Source organism: Leucoraja erinacea, chromosome 3, assembly GCF_028641065.1.
Source record: "Leucoraja erinacea ecotype New England chromosome 3, Leri_hhj_1, whole genome shotgun sequence".
NCBI classification, from domain to species: domain Eukaryota; kingdom Metazoa; phylum Chordata; class Chondrichthyes; order Rajiformes; family Rajidae; genus Leucoraja; species Leucoraja erinaceus.
Genome location: NC_073379.1, coordinates 78,927,008 through 78,947,131, shown reverse-complemented (window position 1 = coordinate 78,947,131; position 20,124 = coordinate 78,927,008). Strand labels below are relative to the sequence as shown.

Sequence of the window (20,124 nt, the reverse complement as noted above, 5' to 3'; positions counted from 1 at the left end):
GATTATTGAAAAAAATTGTACTAGAATTACAATCCAATTGCTGGGCTATTGGGAAAGAGGGGGTTTGATGACTATAGATTTAGCAGGTTTTAATGTAACTGAGAGCATGGGTTGTAATTTACAAAAGCCTGAATAAAGGTATGGATGAACTTGAGCATCAAGGGTGTGAACATGTTCTGGGTTTAAATTGTTTTGGGTTAAGGCAGATTTGCAGGCATTAAAATGTAGAAAATATGTTTTTAAGAACATAATTGTGAAGAAATGAATGTAATCTGGAAAGCACATTTGTAATTATTGGAGAAATCTAATAAATTTGCAGAAAACGTACGGTGACTCATTATCACCTTTTAACATTTTAGATCCTGAAAATAACCCCATTTATATTGTCACCACGTTGGACAACAATGCAGATGATCTCCTTACCGTAGAATATATTAAGGTATTGAATAACACTGGAACAAATTTCTTTTTTTGGTGATGCATGATTACATCAATTATTGTTTGAAAGTTGCGCTATTCCAATTATGTTAATGAGGACTTCTCGCATCAATTCCCAACTAATAATGTAACTAAAAGACAAAAGAGTGTTGATGGAAGAATCTGAAAAAACAAATTGCTGGACTGGCAACGTTTTGGGTTGGGACCCAAAACATTGTGTGTCCATTTTCTCCCACAGATGCTGCCTGGCCTCCTGAATTCCTTCAGCTGTTTTTTTTTAATTTTATTTTTTTAATTAATTATCCAACCATCTGAGTTTAAAAAAACATCCACATTTTTTTCAGTGGAAAAATTCTTTGTTGCAATTTGAACTGAAGCGCGTGATTGGCCAACTGGCAGACAACTCAATGTTAAACGTGCTTTGATTGGACTAAAAATTACCCGACATTTTTCCGTTTTTTCTCTAATTTAATAAAAATGTGCAAGTCTTCTTCATATCCCATTCTGTCCCTAATTATTCCAACCGTGAGTAAATCCCATCTTGAAGAATCCCCTTCCAACAACTTCCATGCCAATGATGTGAGGTTCACTGTCCTGTAATTTCCTTGATTATCTCGAATACACCTCTTAAACTAAGGAACAGCACTGGCTGCTCTCCAGTCCTTGCCTGCATCTCGAGTGGATCCAAAGATTTTCATCAACACCTTAGAAATCTCTCTTGCCTCTCACAGCCTGGGATAGATCTCATCAGGCCCTCGGATTTATCTGTCATAATCTTCTTTGTGAGACCCAACACCACTCCAACCTTGATCTAACTGCCCAGGCATATTAGTACACCCTGCCGTGATCTCATTATCCTCCATGTGCTTCTAGTTGGTGAATGCAGATGCAAACTACTACATATTTGCCTACATCCTGTGATTCCAAGCATAAATTGCCTACTTTATCCTACTTTTTCTCTCCTTGTTTTCTTGGTGTTAATCTTTTACCGAGGACCTTTTATGGACCCCTTTGACCCTCCCAGTTCCATGCTATGGTTCTGCCTGTTTTATTTATATTCTTCAATCGCCCTGACTGATTTCATCGTCCAAAACCTTACATTTGCCCTTTTCCAATCAAATTTGCAACCTCTTTTGTCATTCAAGAATCCCTTACCTTGCCATTGTTGTCTCCTCTCCTCATTGGAACATGCTGGTCCTGAACGTTGATCAGCTGGTCTTTACATGGCTCCCACATGTCTGAAGAAAGGTCCTGACCCAAAATGTTACCCATCGATGTTCTCCAGAGATGATGCCCGACCTGCTATGTTACTCCAGAATATTTTCTTCTCACCTAGCTGCACCCAATTTACTCTCCCTTTCTCCTGCCTAATAAGGTTGTAATCTGCCTTATCCCAATGTAGTACATTTTCCCCCAAAGTTCAAATTAATCCTTATTCATAACTATCTTATAAAGGAGTTGTAATCACTATTCACAAAATGCTCTTCTACTGAAACACGTCATCTAGCTTGGCATTCATTTATCAAATTAATGTTTTGAAGTTGCATCGTGGTATTTTAAATGACATGAATAAAAATAAAAATGAATCGCTTATTTTTCAGGCCGACAGAAATGGACCAGAGTTTTTAACCACCTACAACAATACAGAGCAACTCATCAAGGTAAAGGTTCCACAGAGCAACAAACCACTGGTTTTCAGTAATCACTAATAGTTGCAAAAAATGGATGCTTTGCAGAACATTGTTTTGACTTACCAATTAAAGATTAAATACTGTGGAGAAGAGATGACCTGCCATTTATATTGGTATCAGGGGCTCAATAAATATTATTCTTGTGTTTTATGTTCTTTTGAGTAATCGGAGGGGGATGTTACATTTATTTTGACTATCTGTTTCAATTTTTTATTCTGAAATACTTGAATCCTGCTTGGTTCAAATATTTCTGGAGCTGTATGATTTTAGTTAATTTTGAGACAGCTAAACGAAAGAGATGGACAACACTGCTTGTGCTACAACTTATTTTTGCTTGGGTGTCTTTGATATCTGAAAATAGCAGCTTTTGTTCTAGGTTTAAAAAAAAAACTTTAGCTACTTAAATGCAGCAAGGATTTTTGAACAGAAAGAAAAGCAATATTGAGAATTGGAACTGTCACAAAACACTTTGGAAGGAAAACAATTTGCCACCATATCCTTTGTCTCCCTTGGTAAATATTGTGCTCATTCATGTTACAAGCCCAGATCTCAGACTCCAAAATAGACTGGCACTTTTTTGACAGAGGTGGTTTTGATTTCTGTTCAGTTTGATCATGAGTTTGGCATATTTGTTTTTAATGATATTCACATTTGTTGGCAGAGGTGTTTGGCATGCTGTGAGTAATCAGTTACTAATTCCAATCTTAAAAAAAAGATGAATTAAGGGATGTTTATGGTGCCTGTGAAAAATGCTGTAAAATTGCAGAGAATTTCATCCCCTCCATTCCCCCTGCACGCTCTAAATTGGATCCTGAATCAATTGTTGATCTGTTGTTATTCATTTGGTGGGGGGGGTTCCGTGGAAAATCTGCAGTGGGAGAAGAGATGACATTCTTGTATCTGAAGGATCTTAAAGTTTGGATTGCATATAAAGAGCCTTTTTTTGGCAAATTTTCACCTCTAACTTTGTCACTCACTGCATCCATCTGCCAGTCACCCCCACTCACCTGTATCGACCAATCATTTGTCAGGCTTTGCCCGACCACTACCTTCTCCAGCTTTCTCTCTCTCTCTCTCTCCTCCCGGCAACCAACATTCCACTCAAGAAGAGTTATGTTCTGTTAACCTAAATGAAAAGCATGCGATTAATGATCCTTGAAGTCTATATGCAGTGATTACAAAAGTTGGCTGGTAATGTTCCTCCAGGTAGTCAAAGAAACTGTAGCCATCCTTCAATTTATAGAAGGGGTGCATTCCAGGTAAATATGGAAACGGCTAGGCCTTTGGACACATGCATTAAGGATATTGTGGTACATTGTCTTCCAGAGGGCAGAGAATGGCAAAATATTTTTTGCAACAAATGAAAGGCATACCCAAGAGAAACAATGACACCATAGAGAAAATTCAGGACTTGAAAGTTCGTCATTTGTGGAGTACATGTATGTTTTGAGCAGTTATTTGCCCGAATGACAGCTCAGACCACCCCTATCCACAGGGAGAAATCTCATGACTGTCTGCTTCGTTTCCCTGAAAACCTAGGTGGACATATGCCCAATCATTTTGAAGGACTTAACAGTTGAGCAACCTGTAGGAGAGTGGAATAAAACCAGTATCTGAACAAAAATGTTTTGCTTTTGGCCCGCAATATAAAATACATAAAGGTCTAAATTAGAGCCACAAGGTAATGTTGATGTTACATGATATTGGAAGCTCTGCAAAATTTTATTGTGTCATATTTAATCAAAGATTAAAGATGTCATAACTAAGAATGGCTCTCTGAAAACATTTTTGAGATTCTCTTCTTGGGACATTGGACTAGTGACGTGACTTGGCAGTCAACATGCAAAAGGGAGAGGGCATGAAATGACTCTGTTTTGAACATGGGTCATATTTCATCTCCTTAACCTTGTTATTAAAGAGCTTCACCTGAAGCCTGCATTTGATCTCTGCGTCTGTAAAAGGTCCAGGCACTGTGTGCTGCAGAAGGTCCCAGCACGCTGAATGTGGCACTAGGTCCAGGAGAAAGAGCCAGGCCATGCTTGCCCCAAAAACTGGAAACCAGAGAGGAGGGTGGAGACTCGGGGTCCTGTGTTCCGTGCCCTTAAGGTCGGCTGCGGGAATTGCCCCCAGGGCACAATGGTTGAAGATAGCCAGGCGAGGAGAGGGACGACGATTCGCTGGATGCAATGTGCTTTTATGGCCTGCTGCAGCTAGGACTTTGAAAATTGCGTCAAAACCTGGTAACTCTTGCATATAGACTCAGTGGACTGTTGCTTTGTATTCTGTACTTAACTGAGGATTGAACTTCTGTCATAGATTGATACAGTGTGGAAACAGGCCCTTCGGCCAAACTTGCCCATACACCGTGTCCCAGCTACACTAGTCCCACCTGCCAGCATTTGGTCCATATTCCTCCAAACCTGCCCTATAAATGTACCTGTCTAACTGCTTCTTAAATGTTGGATAGTCCCTGCCTCAACTACCTCTTCTGGCAGCTTGTTCCATACATCCACCACCCTTTGTGTGAAAAAGTCAACCCTCAGATTTTGATTAAATATTTTCCCTATCACCTTTAACTATGTCCTCTGGACTTGATTTACCTGCTCTGGGCAAGAGGCTCTGTGCATCTACCTGATCTATTCCTTTCATGATCATGTACACCTCTATAAGATCAACCCTCATGTTCCTGCGCTCCAAGAAATAGTCCCAGCCTGCTCAACCTCTACCTATAGCTCAGACTCTAGTCCTGGCAACAATCTTATGTAAGGAAATAATCTTAGTGATCTGTACAAAAAAATATTTGATTGTATGTTGGTACACGTGATAATAATGAACCATTAAAAGATTAGTCAAGATTGACACAAAACGCTGGAGTAATTCAGCGGGACAGGCAGCAACTGTAGAGATGAAATGGGTGATGTTTCGGGTCGAGACCCGAAACATCACCCATTCCTTCTCTCTGGAGATGCTGCCTGTCCTGCTGAGTTACTCCAGCATTTTCTGTCTATCTTTGGTTTAAACCAGCATTTGCAGTTTCTTCCTATACAAAAGAATGGTCAACTCGGATGAACTTTTCTTTATCATACTTTATGATGCAGCTATATAGAACAGTATTTTCCCTGTGCATAGTTGGAAATTTAAGTAACTTTACTGATAATCTCTACTTGGAGCATTGTGTGCAGCTATAGTCCCCTAATTTGAGGAAGGACATTCTTGCTATTGAGGGAGTGCAGCATAGGTTTACAAGGTTAATTCCCGAGATGGCGTGTGTCATATGCTGAGAGAATGGAGCGGCTGGGCTTGGACACTGGAGTTTAGAAGGATGAGAGGATATCTCATTGAAACCTATAAGATTGTTAAGCGTTTGGACACGCTAGAGGCAGGAAACATGTTCCCGATGTTGGGGGAGTCCAGAACCAGGGGCCACAGTTTAAGAATAAGGAGTAAGCCATTTAGAACGGAGACGAGGAAACACTTTTTCTCACAGAGAGTTATGAGTCTGTGGAATTCTCTGCCTCAGAAGGCGGTGGAGGCAGGTTCTCTGGATGCTTTCAAGAGAGAGCTAGATAGGGCTCTTAAAAATAGCGGAGTGAGGGGATAGAGGGAGATGGCCGGACCAGGTTACTGATTGGGGATGATCAGCCATGATCACATTAAATGGCGGTGCTGGCTCGAAGGGCCGAATGTCCTACACCTGCACCTGCACCTATTGTTTATTGTCTATTAATAATATACATTATATTTTTCTTTTTTTTTAAATATTATTAGAAGTATGTACACAAATAATAGTAAGCGACAATTTAATTACAGTTCTTACATAGCTTCATTTTTTTGAATTTTTTTTTAAGAATAAAGATAAAGAGAGAAAAAGATGTGAAACTATAATCTAATAAAGAGAAAAAGAAGACAAAAAAAGAAATACAAATAACAAAATTGTGGAGATAGATCCAGGAGATGTTAAGTGTAACTATTCATCCAATCCCAAACTCAGGCTTCAACACTGATCTTGTGTTAAACCAATTCACTTTTTCAAAAATTCAATAAATGGAGACCATATTCTAACAAATAATTCTGGTTTGTCAATTAAGCCAAATCTTATTTTTTCCAAATGTAAGGTCTCAGTCATTTCCATAATCCCCATTTTAATTGTGGGGGCTGCTGGTTTTTTCCAAAATTTGTATTAATTTTTTCGCAGTTATTAGGCTGTAATCAAGAAAATGTCTCTGACTTATCGTAAAGTTTGTACTATGTTCTGAGAATCCTAATATTATTAATTTTGGATCTGGGTCCAGTTGGTTTTTGATAACTTCAGAAATAATTTCTAAAATATCCACCCAAAATTTTTGAATTTTTATGTAAGTTACAAAGGTATGAGTGTTGGTTTCTTGAAATTGACATCTAACACAAAGATGGGAAATATTTGGAAAAATCCCATTTAATTTTGTCTTCAAGTAATGTAATCTATATAGTATTTTAAATTGTATCAAGGAGTGTCTAGCATTTAACGAACAGTGGTTTATATATTGTAAGCTTTCATCCCATGTGTCTTTTATTATGGGTTGAGTTAACTCCTCGTCTTCCCATGCTCGCCTGTATGATTCTGAAGACGGAACCTCAGTATATAAGAGGGTATTATAGATATAAGATATTAATTTATTTGTATTGGGATGTCTATTCAAACCTTCATCTAGGGTTTCTGGACCCCTAAATTTATAGTCTTGCGTGTGTAGTTTTACATAGTGTCTAAATTGCAAATATCTAAATAAATTATTAGCATGTAACTCGTATTTCTGCTGCAATTCCTGAAATGAGAGAAAAATGCCTTTTTGATAAAGGTCTCCCACCATTTTAATTCCATGGGTTTTCCATTGGGCAAATCCTCTATCTAAAACAGATGGTTTGAAAGAAGGGTTAGAAACATAGAAACATAGAAAATAGGTGCAGGAGTAGGCCATTCGGCCCTTCGAGCCTGCACCGCCATTCAATATGATCATGGCTGACCATCCAACTCAGTATCCTGTTCCTGCCTTCTCTCCATACCCCATGATCCCTTTAGCCACAAGGGCCATATCTAACTCCCTCTTAAATATAGCCAATGAACTGGCCTCAATTACCTTCTGCGGCAGAGAATTCCAGAAATTCACCACTCTCTGTGTGAAACAAGTTTTCCTCATCTCGGTCCTAAAAGATTTCCCCTTTATCCTTAAACTGTGACCTCATTTACAATGTTATTTGCAATAGGGAGAAAAAGCGAGAAAGTGGGTTTTAATTGTTTCCACATACGTATAACACTATGTAGGTATGTTACAAAACTTACCTTCAGCGGCGCTGTAATTCTGCCACTGGCCGTGTGCACGATTTTGGCGCGTTTGAGGGGGTGGGGCGGGGTTAAAACGGGGTTTTTTCCCGACCTGGTCCTGAATTATATTTGTTGGAGTGCAAGTTTTTGCTAAAGAATCGTTCCTACGGCCGTTCTGTGTGTTTTAAAAAAAAATTCACCTGACAAGTAAATCGCTGGAATGATTTTAAAAGCAACTTCTGAAGCCGTCAATGCCGACAACTGGGACGGATTTTATGCAGGACCAGGTAAAAGAAAGTAGTTTATTTTTATGTATAAAAGTGTTGCTTAAGATGTATTTAATTCACATTTTACGTTGCGAAACAGTGATTTTTCCCCCTGAAGAAGCGGCAGTGTATTTGCTGCAGATATGGGGGTATAAATTCACCGCATCTGAAGGTTCTAAATGGTCCCGTTCCAGTAAAACCCACTCGCAAGCTGATTTAAATGGCCATTAATTTACAGGTATTAAACATTAAATTCCTTCCATTTGGCCTATAAACCCATGACAATAAGATTTTAAAATTATGTTATATTCTGAACTATTGTGTGAATGTTATTTGGACACTTAGGCTATTTAAAAATGTTAATCTATTCTTAAGAAATGGATAGATGTTTAGGTCTAGTAATTGCATTTTGTAATTAGCTACAATTAGGTAACTAACTAATTATATGCTTTAATTTCAAGTCATCTAAGTAAGATTGTTTCATATTTGTTTCAGAATGCTTCTATAATAACTGAAAATTTCTTTCAGTTCTCTTAAATTCTAAGAAAGTTATCGGCCTTTAAATGTTCTCGATCACAGCTTTTGTGTTAAGTCAATGAAAAAGCAATAGGGAACAAGATGCCAATTTCCGAGTATGAAAATGGTCATAACATTTTTAATACTGAAGATATAAAAGTGAATTAGGTGTCAAATTAAACTTATTTTTATGCTTTATCTGATGGGATAAATTAAAGACTTAATTTTTTTAATCTCAAAATTTTGTAACATTGCTACACTATGTATAATCGGATTTCATGGGTTTTTTTTTGTGTTTTTTCCCCTCTAATAATTGGTGGTACATAATACTAACTATGGACCTGTAAAAAATATAATAGTTGTACAGATTCATTGTTAAAAGGCAAGATCAGTTATGTATGAACAAATTTTTTTTTTTTAATTAACATTGCGCACGTTTGTTGGTTCATGGATGGATCGTGTTTTATTGTTATCACTTTTTTCCATCTCTATGGTGGGTTGGATTTAGAGAATTTTATCTCAGAATTGTCCAATTATCTTTTATTTTAGGCAAATATTTCTTCTCTGGATGTCCATCTACACACAGAAAGTCTGCTGAATACCATTAAATTCCTGGAGAGCCTAATACCACATTCAGAAAGCAAGGCCAGTTCAGATAAGCCTGTTCCTGCCATTGAGCAGAGGAAAGAGGTCGTCACAAAGAAAAAGTCATGTGAGAAAACTTTGTTTTTACTTTTTGAAGAAAGGTGCTGCTCATTTTTAAATTGTTTGCTTTTAAATTCCTTTTTTTTTTTGTTTGTTTCCACCTAGGCTGTATTAACAAGGATGTCAGTCGTTTACAATTTTACTGTGCATTTCAAAATATTGGATGACATCAGGTTCAATTAGGATTGGGTTTACAAGTCAGTTCACTTCTCTGCTGATTATATATATATATATATATATTTGTGTTGTCAGTTTGAGATCAGAAACGATTAAGCATAAGATTAGTTTATTTGTTGAATAAAATATTGGAGCTGCAATAATTGGTTTGAATAAGTTAATTGAGGCTAACTATTCTTCATTAGGAGGGAGAGAGATAGATCAGCCATGATTGAATGGCAGAGTAGACTCGATGGGCATTGGTTTGAATAAGTTAATTGAGGCTAACTATTCTTCATTAGGAGGGAGAGAGATAGATCAGCCATGATTGAATGGCAGAGTAGACTCGATGGGCATAATGGCCTAATTCTGTTCCAATCACATGACCTAAAACATTTAAAAATGCAACTTTATAACTTAGGGCAAAAGATAAATGGTGCTGAAAGTGAAAGTTGGGTGTGGTCTAATGTAGATATTAAAAATAAAATTATTAGTATAGGAATACAGGCATTAGAGCAGAAGTAAACGTCAAGACCATCAGAAAAGATTGTCACGATGAAAAAGAATTCCCATAGTGCATGAGATGTTATCTGAGAATATGGATCCAGAGCTGAAAGAATGGGATGAGGTGTGGTTCCATGGTCAGACTGAGACGTGAAAATGTTAAGAGGCATCGAGGTTTTTACACTAAATCAGTTTAGTTTAGAGATAAAGCGTGGAAACATGTTCCTCGGCCCACCGAGTCCACATCGACCAGTAATCACCTGTACACTAGTTCTATCCTACACACTAGGTACAATTTACCTGCAAACCTGCACATCTTGGGAATGCAGGAGAAAACTGGAGAAAACACACTCAGCCATAGGGAGAACGTACAAACTCACTACAAACAGTACCCGTAGTCAGGATTGAACCTGGGTCTCCCATGCTGTAAGGCAGCAACTCTACCGCTGTGCCACTGTGCCGTTGAAAATTAAATCTAAGTCATAAAGATGTACAATGCAGAAATGTGTTGAGCCTTTGGCCCAACTTGTCCAAACCAACCAAGTTGCCTAACCAAGCCAGTCCCGTTTGCCTATGCTTGGCCCATATCCCTCCAAACCTTTCCTATCCACGCATCTTTCCAAATGTCTTTTAAATGTAATAACTATACCTGTCTGGCAGCTCATTCTATGTACACATTGCCCTCTGTATGAAAAAGTTCCCCCTTTGGTCCCTTTTAAATTTGTCCATCTCTCACCTCAAAGTATATGAAGGCAGAATGCAGTGCTGGTCAACAAGAATAAGAGAGGTCGGAGGTTGAAAATGAATGTATGAGCAGGAGAAGGCGCATTGTAGGAAAGCTGCAGTTTTTGGATAGGTAATATTTTGAGCGGACAGGATGAGAGAAGAGCCACCGCAACATTAAAATGGTCAAATTTGGAAGTGAGAACGTTAAAAACATTTCAACAGTAAATGTATTGATGCTGTCAGTGATATGGAGATGGTCTTCACAATAGAGGATATGGGGTAAAATAATCAGCCTAATTATACACCATTTATTTCAACTTGAGGCAATGTGGGGGTCTTGAAGAAAAATCAGGAGGACAACTATGCTCAAGAACCTGGAGGATGCTGGGATGGGATTTGGTGCTTTTAATCAAAGATCTTATAGTGGAGCAAGATGGGTTACTCTCACGCAAACGTGTAGTACGCTCATGGGCGATTATATGACCCATTTTAGCAACCAGCCCCGCCCCGCCATCTTGCTCCGCCATCTTGCTTCTGGTCAAAGATCGGATCTTTGTTTCCGCAGCGGGGAGAGGGAGCACACGGCCCGGGGAGAGGGAGTGTGCGGCCCGGGGAGAGGGAGTGTGCGGCCCGGGGAGAGGGAGTGCGCGGCCCGGGGAGAGGGAGTGCGCGGCCCGGGGAGGGAGTGCGCGGCCCGGGGAGAGGGAGTGCGCGGCCCGGGGAGAGGGAGTGCGCGGCCCGGGGAGAGGGAGTGCGCGGCCCGGGGAGAGGGAGTGCGCGGCCCGGGGAGAGGGAGTGCGTGGCCCGGGGAGAGGGAGTGTACGGCCCGGGGAGAAGGAGTGCGCAGTCCGGGGCGGCGGGAGAGGGGGTGCGCGGCCCAGGGATAAGGCCTAGTGTGTGTGAAGTTGCGGGGAGGTTCACAATGTTTCTTATTTAATGTCCCTTGTCTAGTCTGAAATAAGGTTCATCATTGGATCAGAAGAAATATTATTTTGTGTGTTATATGATTATATACATTTATATCACATTCATGTATGTGCGTTTATAAACATTTTATTCTTTAACAAGAATTAACAGAATTATGAACTAACAGAATTATGAATCTAACCCTATATCACGCACAAAATCTTCCCCCGCAATGCCAATTACCCTGCGAGTCGGGTCGGTTCCGGTTACTACAAAATCAACTCAAACATTGCTTGTGAGCCATTTAAAAAGAAATGATTTAAAATATATTAAAAAAGACAATTACCAGAGTCAAATTTTATTCTTGACAAGAAGTATAAACTGACAGAATGATGAATCTAACCCTTTATCACACACACAAACTGTTCATTGATTACACTGCGAGTCGGGTCGGGCCAGGTAGGCTCCGGTTACTAAAATGGGCGGGGAAAAATGCCCAGGATCCCCTTCGTAGCGTACTACACGTCAGCCCATTGCATTTAGCAGGAGTAGCCTATCTTGCTCCGCTATAAGATCTTTGCTTTTCATGGCTGTGGTTGAAGCAAGTAAAAGCAGTCCCATTGAGTTACTAAAAGAGGTCAAATGAAGGCGATGGCAGTTAACTGTGTCATTGCACTGCATTTGTGTGCTTGTACCAGATGCAGAAATCTGGTTAAATAGCTTCAAGCAGGAAGCTTGAGATCATGTTTTAATAAATTAGCTAATCAATGCTTGTCCAATGCTATGGGAGCAAAGGGAAGGTTGGAGATGGGATGGTCCAAGGTTAGTCTGCGACCTTGAGGCGAGAACCAAGTCAATGAGAGTATTCATAATTAATTTGAGTGTACTGAAATGTTGATAATTGTAAACTTTATTCTATTTATCAATTACCAGACGTAAATGAATTGTCAGCTCAAGGTACTCCTTGCTATAATTTGAAAACAGCATTAAGAAAGTTTGACGAAGCTTCGAATTCCATTATAGTTTGGATAATTTTTAATAATTCTAATGAGTCTGCAATTCACTCACTAATTGCTTCCCCTGACCACAGAAAATATATTTGAGAAAGGCATTATTTTTATCTTTCCTGAGTGCTTTGGTTATGTTTCCTAGATGTTATGTAGGAAGAAGCCACATTTTCATGTTGAATATATCTTTAAGACAAGAGTCAACAAGTTTCCGCATGGTTGGTGGCTCTGGAAGGTTAGAACCCATGGGATCCAAGGAGAGATAACTGAATGGATAGAAAATTGGCTTCATGTAAGGAAGCAGAGGGTGAAGGTGGAAGGTTGCTTCTCGGACTGGAGGCCTGTGACTCGTGTGCCTCTGGGTTCAGTGCTGGGCCCATTGCTGTTTGTCATCTATATCAATGATTTTGATGTGAAAATATATGATTAGCAAGTTTGCAGATCATACAAAAGTGGGTGGTACTGTAGATAGTAATGATGGTTGTCAAAAATAGCAGGATCTTGATTGTTTGGGGAGGTGGGCTGAGAAATGTGAGGTGTTGTATTTTAGGATGACTAATATGGGTAGGACCTATACAGGGAACAGTAGGATGCTCTTTGAGCAGAGCGCTCTGCTTTGGGGAGTGTTGCAGAGCAGAGAGATCTAGGAGTGTAAGTACATAGTTCAATAAAAAAAGTGGCGTCACAGTTAGATTGGGTGGTCAGAAAGTCTTTTGACACATTGCCTTTCATCATATTAATTATAAAAGTTGGGAGGTCATATTGCAGTTGTATAAGATGTTGGTGAGGCCGCATTTAGAGTATTGTGTTCAGGGCAGGGCACCATGTTATAGGAAAGATGTAGTCAAGCTGGAAAGGGTGCAGAGAAGATTAACGAGCATGTTGCCAGGACTCGAGGGCCTGAGCTATACGGACAGGTTGAGCAGGCTAGGATTCTATTCCTTAGAGTGCTGGAGGATGAGGGGTGATCTTACAAAGGTGTATAAAATCATGAGGAATAGATCGGGTAGACGCAGTGCCTCTTGCCCATAGTAGGAGAATCAAGAACCAGAGGACGTAGCTTTAAGGTGAGGGCGGAAAGCTTTAATCGGAACCTGAGGGGTAACTTTTTCACACAAAGGATGGTGGGTGTATGGAATGAGCTGTTGGAGGAGGTTGTTGTGGTAGGTACTATCGTAATGTTTAAGAAACATTTGGACAGGTCATAATCATAATAATCATAATCCTACTTTATGAGCCATGTATGTTTTGTAACATATGAGATATTTGATTTGCCACACAGTCATACCAATAAAAAGCAATAAGATACACCAAATACATTTTAACATGAACATCCACCACAGTGACTCCTCCACATTCCTCACTGTGATGGTAGGCAAAAAAAAAAGTTCAATCACTTCCCACAGTCGGGGGCCTCGAGCCTTCTGTTGATGGAACGATCTTGGCTCCCGTAGCCGGCGGCCGGGCCCTCCGCATCGGGGTGATAAAGCTCCCTCATCGTGGGGGATCTCAGCTCTTTGCACCGGGCGATCGGACCCCGGGTCGGAGCTAGCCGAACCTTCTGCGACTTTGGAGTTTCCCGACGTCAGTCTCTACCCGAGACCTCGAGCTCCTCGATGTTGAAATCCGCAGGCCGCAGTTGGAGCGTCAATCATGGATAGGACAGATTTAGAGGGATGTGTATCAAACGCAGGCAGTTGGACCAGTGTAGATGGGACCTGTTGGTTGATGTGGACAGTTGAGTAATTTCTACTTGACCGTCATCAGGTTATGTTCTTCTGCTTCCTTCAGCTTCTAAAAAATCTAAGCATGATGACCTGATCAACATTCATAGTTATGCAGAATTGGCAAGTCTGAACATTTTTATCAGCGATAAAAGCGAAAGAATTTCAGAAATAAGCATTGAAGGCAAGTAGTTTTAATATTTTTCAAGCTAAATTATTTATAATGTGTACTGCACCTTATAAAATGTCAAATACATTTGGGTAGGTCTTGATGCTGTGGTCATTTTGAGGAAGGCAACAACTGAAGTGACAGCAAAACTGAAGAATATTGTAGTTGTGGATGCTGAAGAAAATGCAATGTACAAGAAGGTACCATGATATACTATTGTTAAAATAGACCTATTCACTATGCTGGGATATCTGGAAGTAATGTTAAAATGTTTTGTTTCTTCGATTGAAAATTCGAATCTGTTTTCTTTTTTAAGAAATCGAATGTTCAGATATATATTCTTTGACTATTTTGGCACGTTCTCTGTTTAACAGTGGAAGTTAAAAGTAAACTTTTACGTTCATTAAATCAACTTTTATTTTAAGGCTATATCCCTGACTGGAAAAGAGGTCTTCAGCTTTAACATGACTACATATGTGAATGCTACAGAAGGTGCTGCGTATACCGATCTGAATGTTGTTGATAGTTCTATTCGATTGACTGTTGGCTGTATTCAAGTCATCTTTGTGAAAAGATTTGTGTCCTCATTATTGGTAAGGAAGTTCAGTGTTTACCAAAAGTTTTATTGAAATCTTATATAATACATTTGTGTCTTTAAACCAAGACTTGTTTTCATTGCAAGTGCACATCATTTGAATTTGTGTACTTTTTATATACATTGAATGTTGTTTCTGTTATTGACAATGTTATTTTCATTTGAAAAGACTTTCATAAATACTTTCCAAACTGCCAGAGAAGCTGTAACTGAGGCAACTGTCCAAGCAGCTTCTGGAGTGAAGGATCTTGCAGAACGGAGCGCCAGAATGTCACTGGATATACAAATCAATGCACCTGTGGTTGTTGTTCCTCAATCTCCTTCTTCTGAAAACGTTGTTGTCGCAGATTTTGGTGTTGTCATCGTACAGAACAATTTCTCAATGATTAAACAAAAAGATTATAATAATGTACCACCGATCATTGATTCCATGAAAATCTCGCTACGTGAGCTGAAATTGTACAGGTACAGAAACATAGAATATTCATAAGCAATATAAAAAATAATGTTAACTACCTCCCTATCATATTCCCGTATCATCATTTCTCCTTTTATTCCAAAACCTCCATTTTGTATCAAGTAAGCAATCTTTGATTTGTATTTGTCTTAAGTAGAGAGAGTCCAGAATTGATTTAATGCATGGAAGAAAATACTTAAATTAATGTTAAATCTATTTTGAGATGACCATTGGATACTGTTGAGTATTGGCTGGGAACCGGCATACTTGAAATATATTTAAATATCCCAAAAAATCAGTTCACATGACATTTCAAGGCTCATATGGAAAATAAATTGCACTTGTGTTTACATAGATATAAAATTATTCACAGGTAACAAAATATTTAAAATAGTTTACTGACCTATGTGACTTGCAAAACGTAATGTGAATTAAAGTAAATTGGTAATTTTTAACTGTATAGATTAAATTAAATAGATGTTAGTACACTGGCAGGAAAGGATTGGAGGTATGATCACTAAATTTGCTGACAATAAAGTGGGAAAGTTATCTATCCCTTTAAATAGGATGCTTTGCATCCCAAATTGCAGATGTTGCTTGTTTCTTAAAGAAAAATGGCTGCAACTTTTTTTTTTGCATTGTGCAATGTTTTTAAAAACCTATTTGGATGAAAACAATCAGATATTTCATGTGCATGCAATCACATGCAGATTTTGAATCCATTCATCAGTGCATATGATATAAACATGTACGAGACCACTTCACAGGGATGGTGCTGGAATTGTAATTTCTCAGCTTGAGGAAGGACACTTAAAAGTGAAGCTTTATACTTGCATTTGCATGTGCCCTTTCTATGCTCTGTACATTACTGGGTATGTGAAGTGTCATAGTATGCTCTCTTTTTTTTGTTTAGGATCAATACTCAGTTTAACTTGTTTTAATTAATTCTACAGACTATTATTTTTACGTTTTAGTCAGTACATTCTCACTCAGTCAACTCTCTTGCTTACATTTTCTCACTCATCACCACTCTACACTGGCAACATTGTAACAGAAATGCCTTTATGGAAGTTTGTCATTTTAGCGTCTACTCAATTGCACTTTAAATCTTGAAATATAATTGCATATCAGAACCTCAGTCAAATCAGTCACTTCAACATGTTTAAGCAGATTGAAGAATTTCACAGATTGTTCTTATAACTGAAAAGTTAGCCTGGTTTTGTGCTCCTATAACTGGAGTGGAAATTAAATCCAGAATGGCTGACTCTGATATGTGTAGCAACCACAGCTTCTTGGGAGAAAATAATTTTACATGTCTAACACCCATTCAGCAATGTTCCCATTCCACTACTACCCACCCCAATCTTTCTGAAGAAAGTTGCTTTTGATTTTGCCCCTTAATAGACTCACTGCAATTTAAACAACGTTCTCTTGAAAGTGGGAATATTGTTGCGACTTACCTTGATTGAATTAATGGCCAATTAAGATAATTCATCTGAGGCATGGGACAATTTCCGATATGCTTTCTCCCCTTTTTTATAATTATATATTTGTTGTAGTCGTGCTTTTATGAGAATCAGTATTTTGATTCACCAAACCAAGTCTTGTTGATAGTTGGCCGACTTGACAATTTTTCTTAGTTACAAAACTCAATCAAATTAATGTTGAACATTGTGGATGAAGTATATTGAGTGGTTTTTATAAATGTTGCAAGTAGCTAAATTGATTTGTATGACCCATTGAAATTGAACTACAGGTGCACAACCTTTTATCCGGTGTTCCAGAAACCGAAAAGCTCCGAAAACCGGCCATTTTTTCCAGATGTCGTCTGCGCACCAAAGCTCGCGTTTGGCGCCAAACCTGACCCAAAACGACCCACGGTCAACCCAGGTCTGTACTACTGTAGCGGCTGCCTCCTCCCTGGAGACCGGGAGACGCTTAAACATCTGTAAATCATTGCTTAAATGTTAGTCAGTTAGTTCGGAGGGCTTTTATGTGAAGGGGGGTGAAGGGGTAAACTTTAATTCTTAGTCCCCTACCTGGTCGGAGAGGCGGGGAGCAGTCAATGCCTTACCGGGTCGCCGTGCAGTAAGCTCCGCAGCGCTGTGGCCGGTGGGGCAGCGGGCGGCGCCAGTTGTAGCTCCGACCCCGGCAACTCTACCCCTGGCTGCGAGGCGCTCCAAATCCAGCGCGGCCCGCGGCCGGACGCCCCAGCTCCGGAAATGTCGGGAGTCGGCAGGGTGGCAGTGTTGGGAAACCGGCGCAGGGAATGCCTTACCGGGTCGCCGTGCGGCAAGCTCCGGAGCGCTGTGGCCGCCGACACACAACATCGCGGAGCGTCGCTGGATTTGGAGCCGCGCAGCCAGGGGTAGAGTTGCCGGGGTTGGAGCTCCAACCGGCGCTGCCCGCGGCCGGACGGAGCCCCCAGTTCCGCGGCTCCAAATCCAGCGACGCTCCGCGAATGTTGGAAGAAGGCGGCCACAGCGCTCCGGAGCTTGCCGCACGGCGACCCGGTAAGGCATTGCCCGCACCCCGCTGGTGCGCTGGGGCGTCCGGCCGCGGGCCGCGCTGGATTTGGAGCGCCTCGCAGCCAGGGGTAGAGTTGCCGGGGTCGGAGCTACAACCGGCGCCGCCCGCGGCCGGACGGAGCCCCCAGCTCCGCGAGGTTGGGAGTCGCCGACCAGGTAGGTAGGGGACTAAGAATTAAAGTTTCCCCCTTCACCCCTACACCACCACCACCACATAAAATCCCTCCAAACTAACTGACTAACATTTATGCAATGATTCTCCCGGTCTCCGGGGAGGAGGCAGCTGCTCCAGACTTTTCAAGCCGCCCGCGCTACCTACCTAATCTACGCTAAAAATCTTCCATTCTGAAATCCGAAAATGTCCGAAATCCGACAAGTGTCTGGTCCCAAGGCTTTCGGATAAAAGGTTGTGCACCTGTATTTCATATTTATTCTCTTTAATAATTTTAAGAACAAATAGGTTTAATTTCTCTTTCTGAACATTTCTAATTTAATCAGGACAATATGTGTGGATGAGATTTTTCACTCGGAAATTTTATTGCTCCAGCCGGTAAATCTGGAAGTTGTTGTTGAACGTAACCTGGCTGCAACTTGGTACCATGAAATTCCAGATATTAAAATTCGTGGAAGTCTAAAACCTTTACATGTAAGTACATTTATCTTCAAACTTTTATTTTGAGTTTAGAATGAAAATGGTTGCCAACAATATCTCAAAATCTGGAGTTATTTGGAAGAGGAACATTGAAGATCCACAAACCTGCCTTCATCGATGCGATGGTGGGGGAGAGAGTCAAAAGCTTCTAATTCCCGGGCATCCATATCTTTGTCCTGGACCGAGCACATAGATGCAATACGATACGATATGATAGAACTTTCTTTATCTTAGGAGGGAAATTGATCTGCCATAAAACACAAGATACATGAAATTAAAGTGACAAGTGGAAAGGATTGGGGATGTGCAAAGATTGGGGTGGGGTGGTGGGGGGGTGGAGGGGAAGTCAGTCTACCCCATGACAAACGGGGAGGAGTTGGACAGTTTGATAGCCACAGGGAAGAAGGATCTCATGTGGCATTCTGTACGGGATCTTAGTGGAACCAGTCCGTTGCTGAAGGTATTACTCAGGTTGACCAGTGTGTCATGGAGGGGGTGAGCTGCATTGTCCGAGATGTTCTGCAGTTTGAGGAGCATCCTCCCCTCCAAGATCATCTCCCATGAATCCAACTCCGCTCCCAGGATAAGGCCAGCCTTCCTGATGCGTTTATAAAGAAGATGGGAGATCATAAAGAAAGCCCATCAGCGTCTCTACTTCCTTAGAAGATTGAGGAGTTTTGGTATCTCAATGAATACACTCTTGAACTTCAACAGGTGTGCTGTAGAGAGCATATTGAAAGGTTGAATCACGACCGGGTTCGGACCCTCGCTTGCCCAGGAACAAAGATGATTGCAAAACGTGGTGAATACTGCCCAATCCATCACCAGTACTGATCTCCCCACTATCAAAGGGATCTACAGGAGTCACTGTCTCAAAGGCAGACAACTTGAGAAACTCACACCACCCTAGCCACACACTCAATCCTGCCATCAGGAAAAAGGTTTTGGAGCCTGAAAACTCTTAACTTCCAGGTTCTGGAGCAGCTTTGTCCCTACAACCAATTATTCACATCCTCCAAATAAGCTCCAAACTGCACAATTTGCATAGGGCATTGTTTATTTATATATATCAATACTTTTATTTTATTCACCTTTTATAAATAATGTGTATTGTAAAATATTAAACTATAAGCATAATTAATTTATATTTTCACAGATTGGGCTCAGCCAGGAAGATCTAATCATTGCCTTGAAAACTCTCAACGAAAATTTAGGTGATAATTCAGTTGACGCTGTGGCTGTTCAAGGTGATATAAAGAACAATTCAGATGAGAAACCAAGTCCCTCACAATCTGCTGCAGGTTTGTTCTTTATTGTTGTGTTGGTTTTGAAATAATTGACTTATTCTTTGCTTGGAACCTTAACAGAGAATTGTTGTCATTTTCCACAGATGTTGACCAAACACAAGGCACAATTCATAAACTAGCATCAATACTCGGATATTCTTTAAATCTTTTTGATGAATCACAACAGATATCTTCCAGTCTTGATTTTTTTCCATGAGATTTTCATTGTTTTTTTCCTTGAATTTCTCTCCTCCCTCTACCCCCATCCCCCACTGTGGGATTTCATGCCATTTGGATCTGAACTAATAGACTCGGAGACCTCCAAGTTAAATAACCTTCTTGAGATAAAACTATATGATTTCAATCTGTTAAATTACAAATAAATTACTATTGGAAAATAGATTCTTAAAATCTGAAACCCAATAATCCCTTGAGCTTCCAAACCATAACAGATTCAAAGAATAAACCTTTTATTTATTTATTTTTAAATAATTTGCGG

At 40.1% G+C, this 20,124-nt stretch overlaps 1 protein-coding gene across 4 annotated transcripts in view; it reads left to right on the top strand.

Moving 5' to 3' along the window:
• The window catches only part of vps13a (vacuolar protein sorting 13 homolog A), a 329,586-nt gene that overhangs the window by 134,532 nt on the left and 174,930 nt on the right, over positions 1–20,124 (top strand). For all 4 annotated transcript variants that reach the window (XM_055633035.1, XM_055633034.1, XM_055633037.1 and 1 more), the window contains exons 27-35: positions 360–439; positions 2,040–2,099; positions 8,760–8,922; positions 14,006–14,122; positions 14,204–14,307; positions 14,533–14,700; positions 14,872–15,167; positions 18,186–18,333; positions 19,496–19,640. In XM_055633035.1, the coding sequence (XP_055489010.1) occupies positions 360–439; positions 2,040–2,099; positions 8,760–8,922; positions 14,006–14,122; positions 14,204–14,307; positions 14,533–14,700; positions 14,872–15,167; positions 18,186–18,333; positions 19,496–19,640 (1,281 nt within the window). The remainder of the gene's footprint in view (positions 1–359; positions 440–2,039; positions 2,100–8,759; positions 8,923–14,005; positions 14,123–14,203; positions 14,308–14,532; positions 14,701–14,871; positions 15,168–18,185; positions 18,334–19,495; positions 19,641–20,124) is intronic.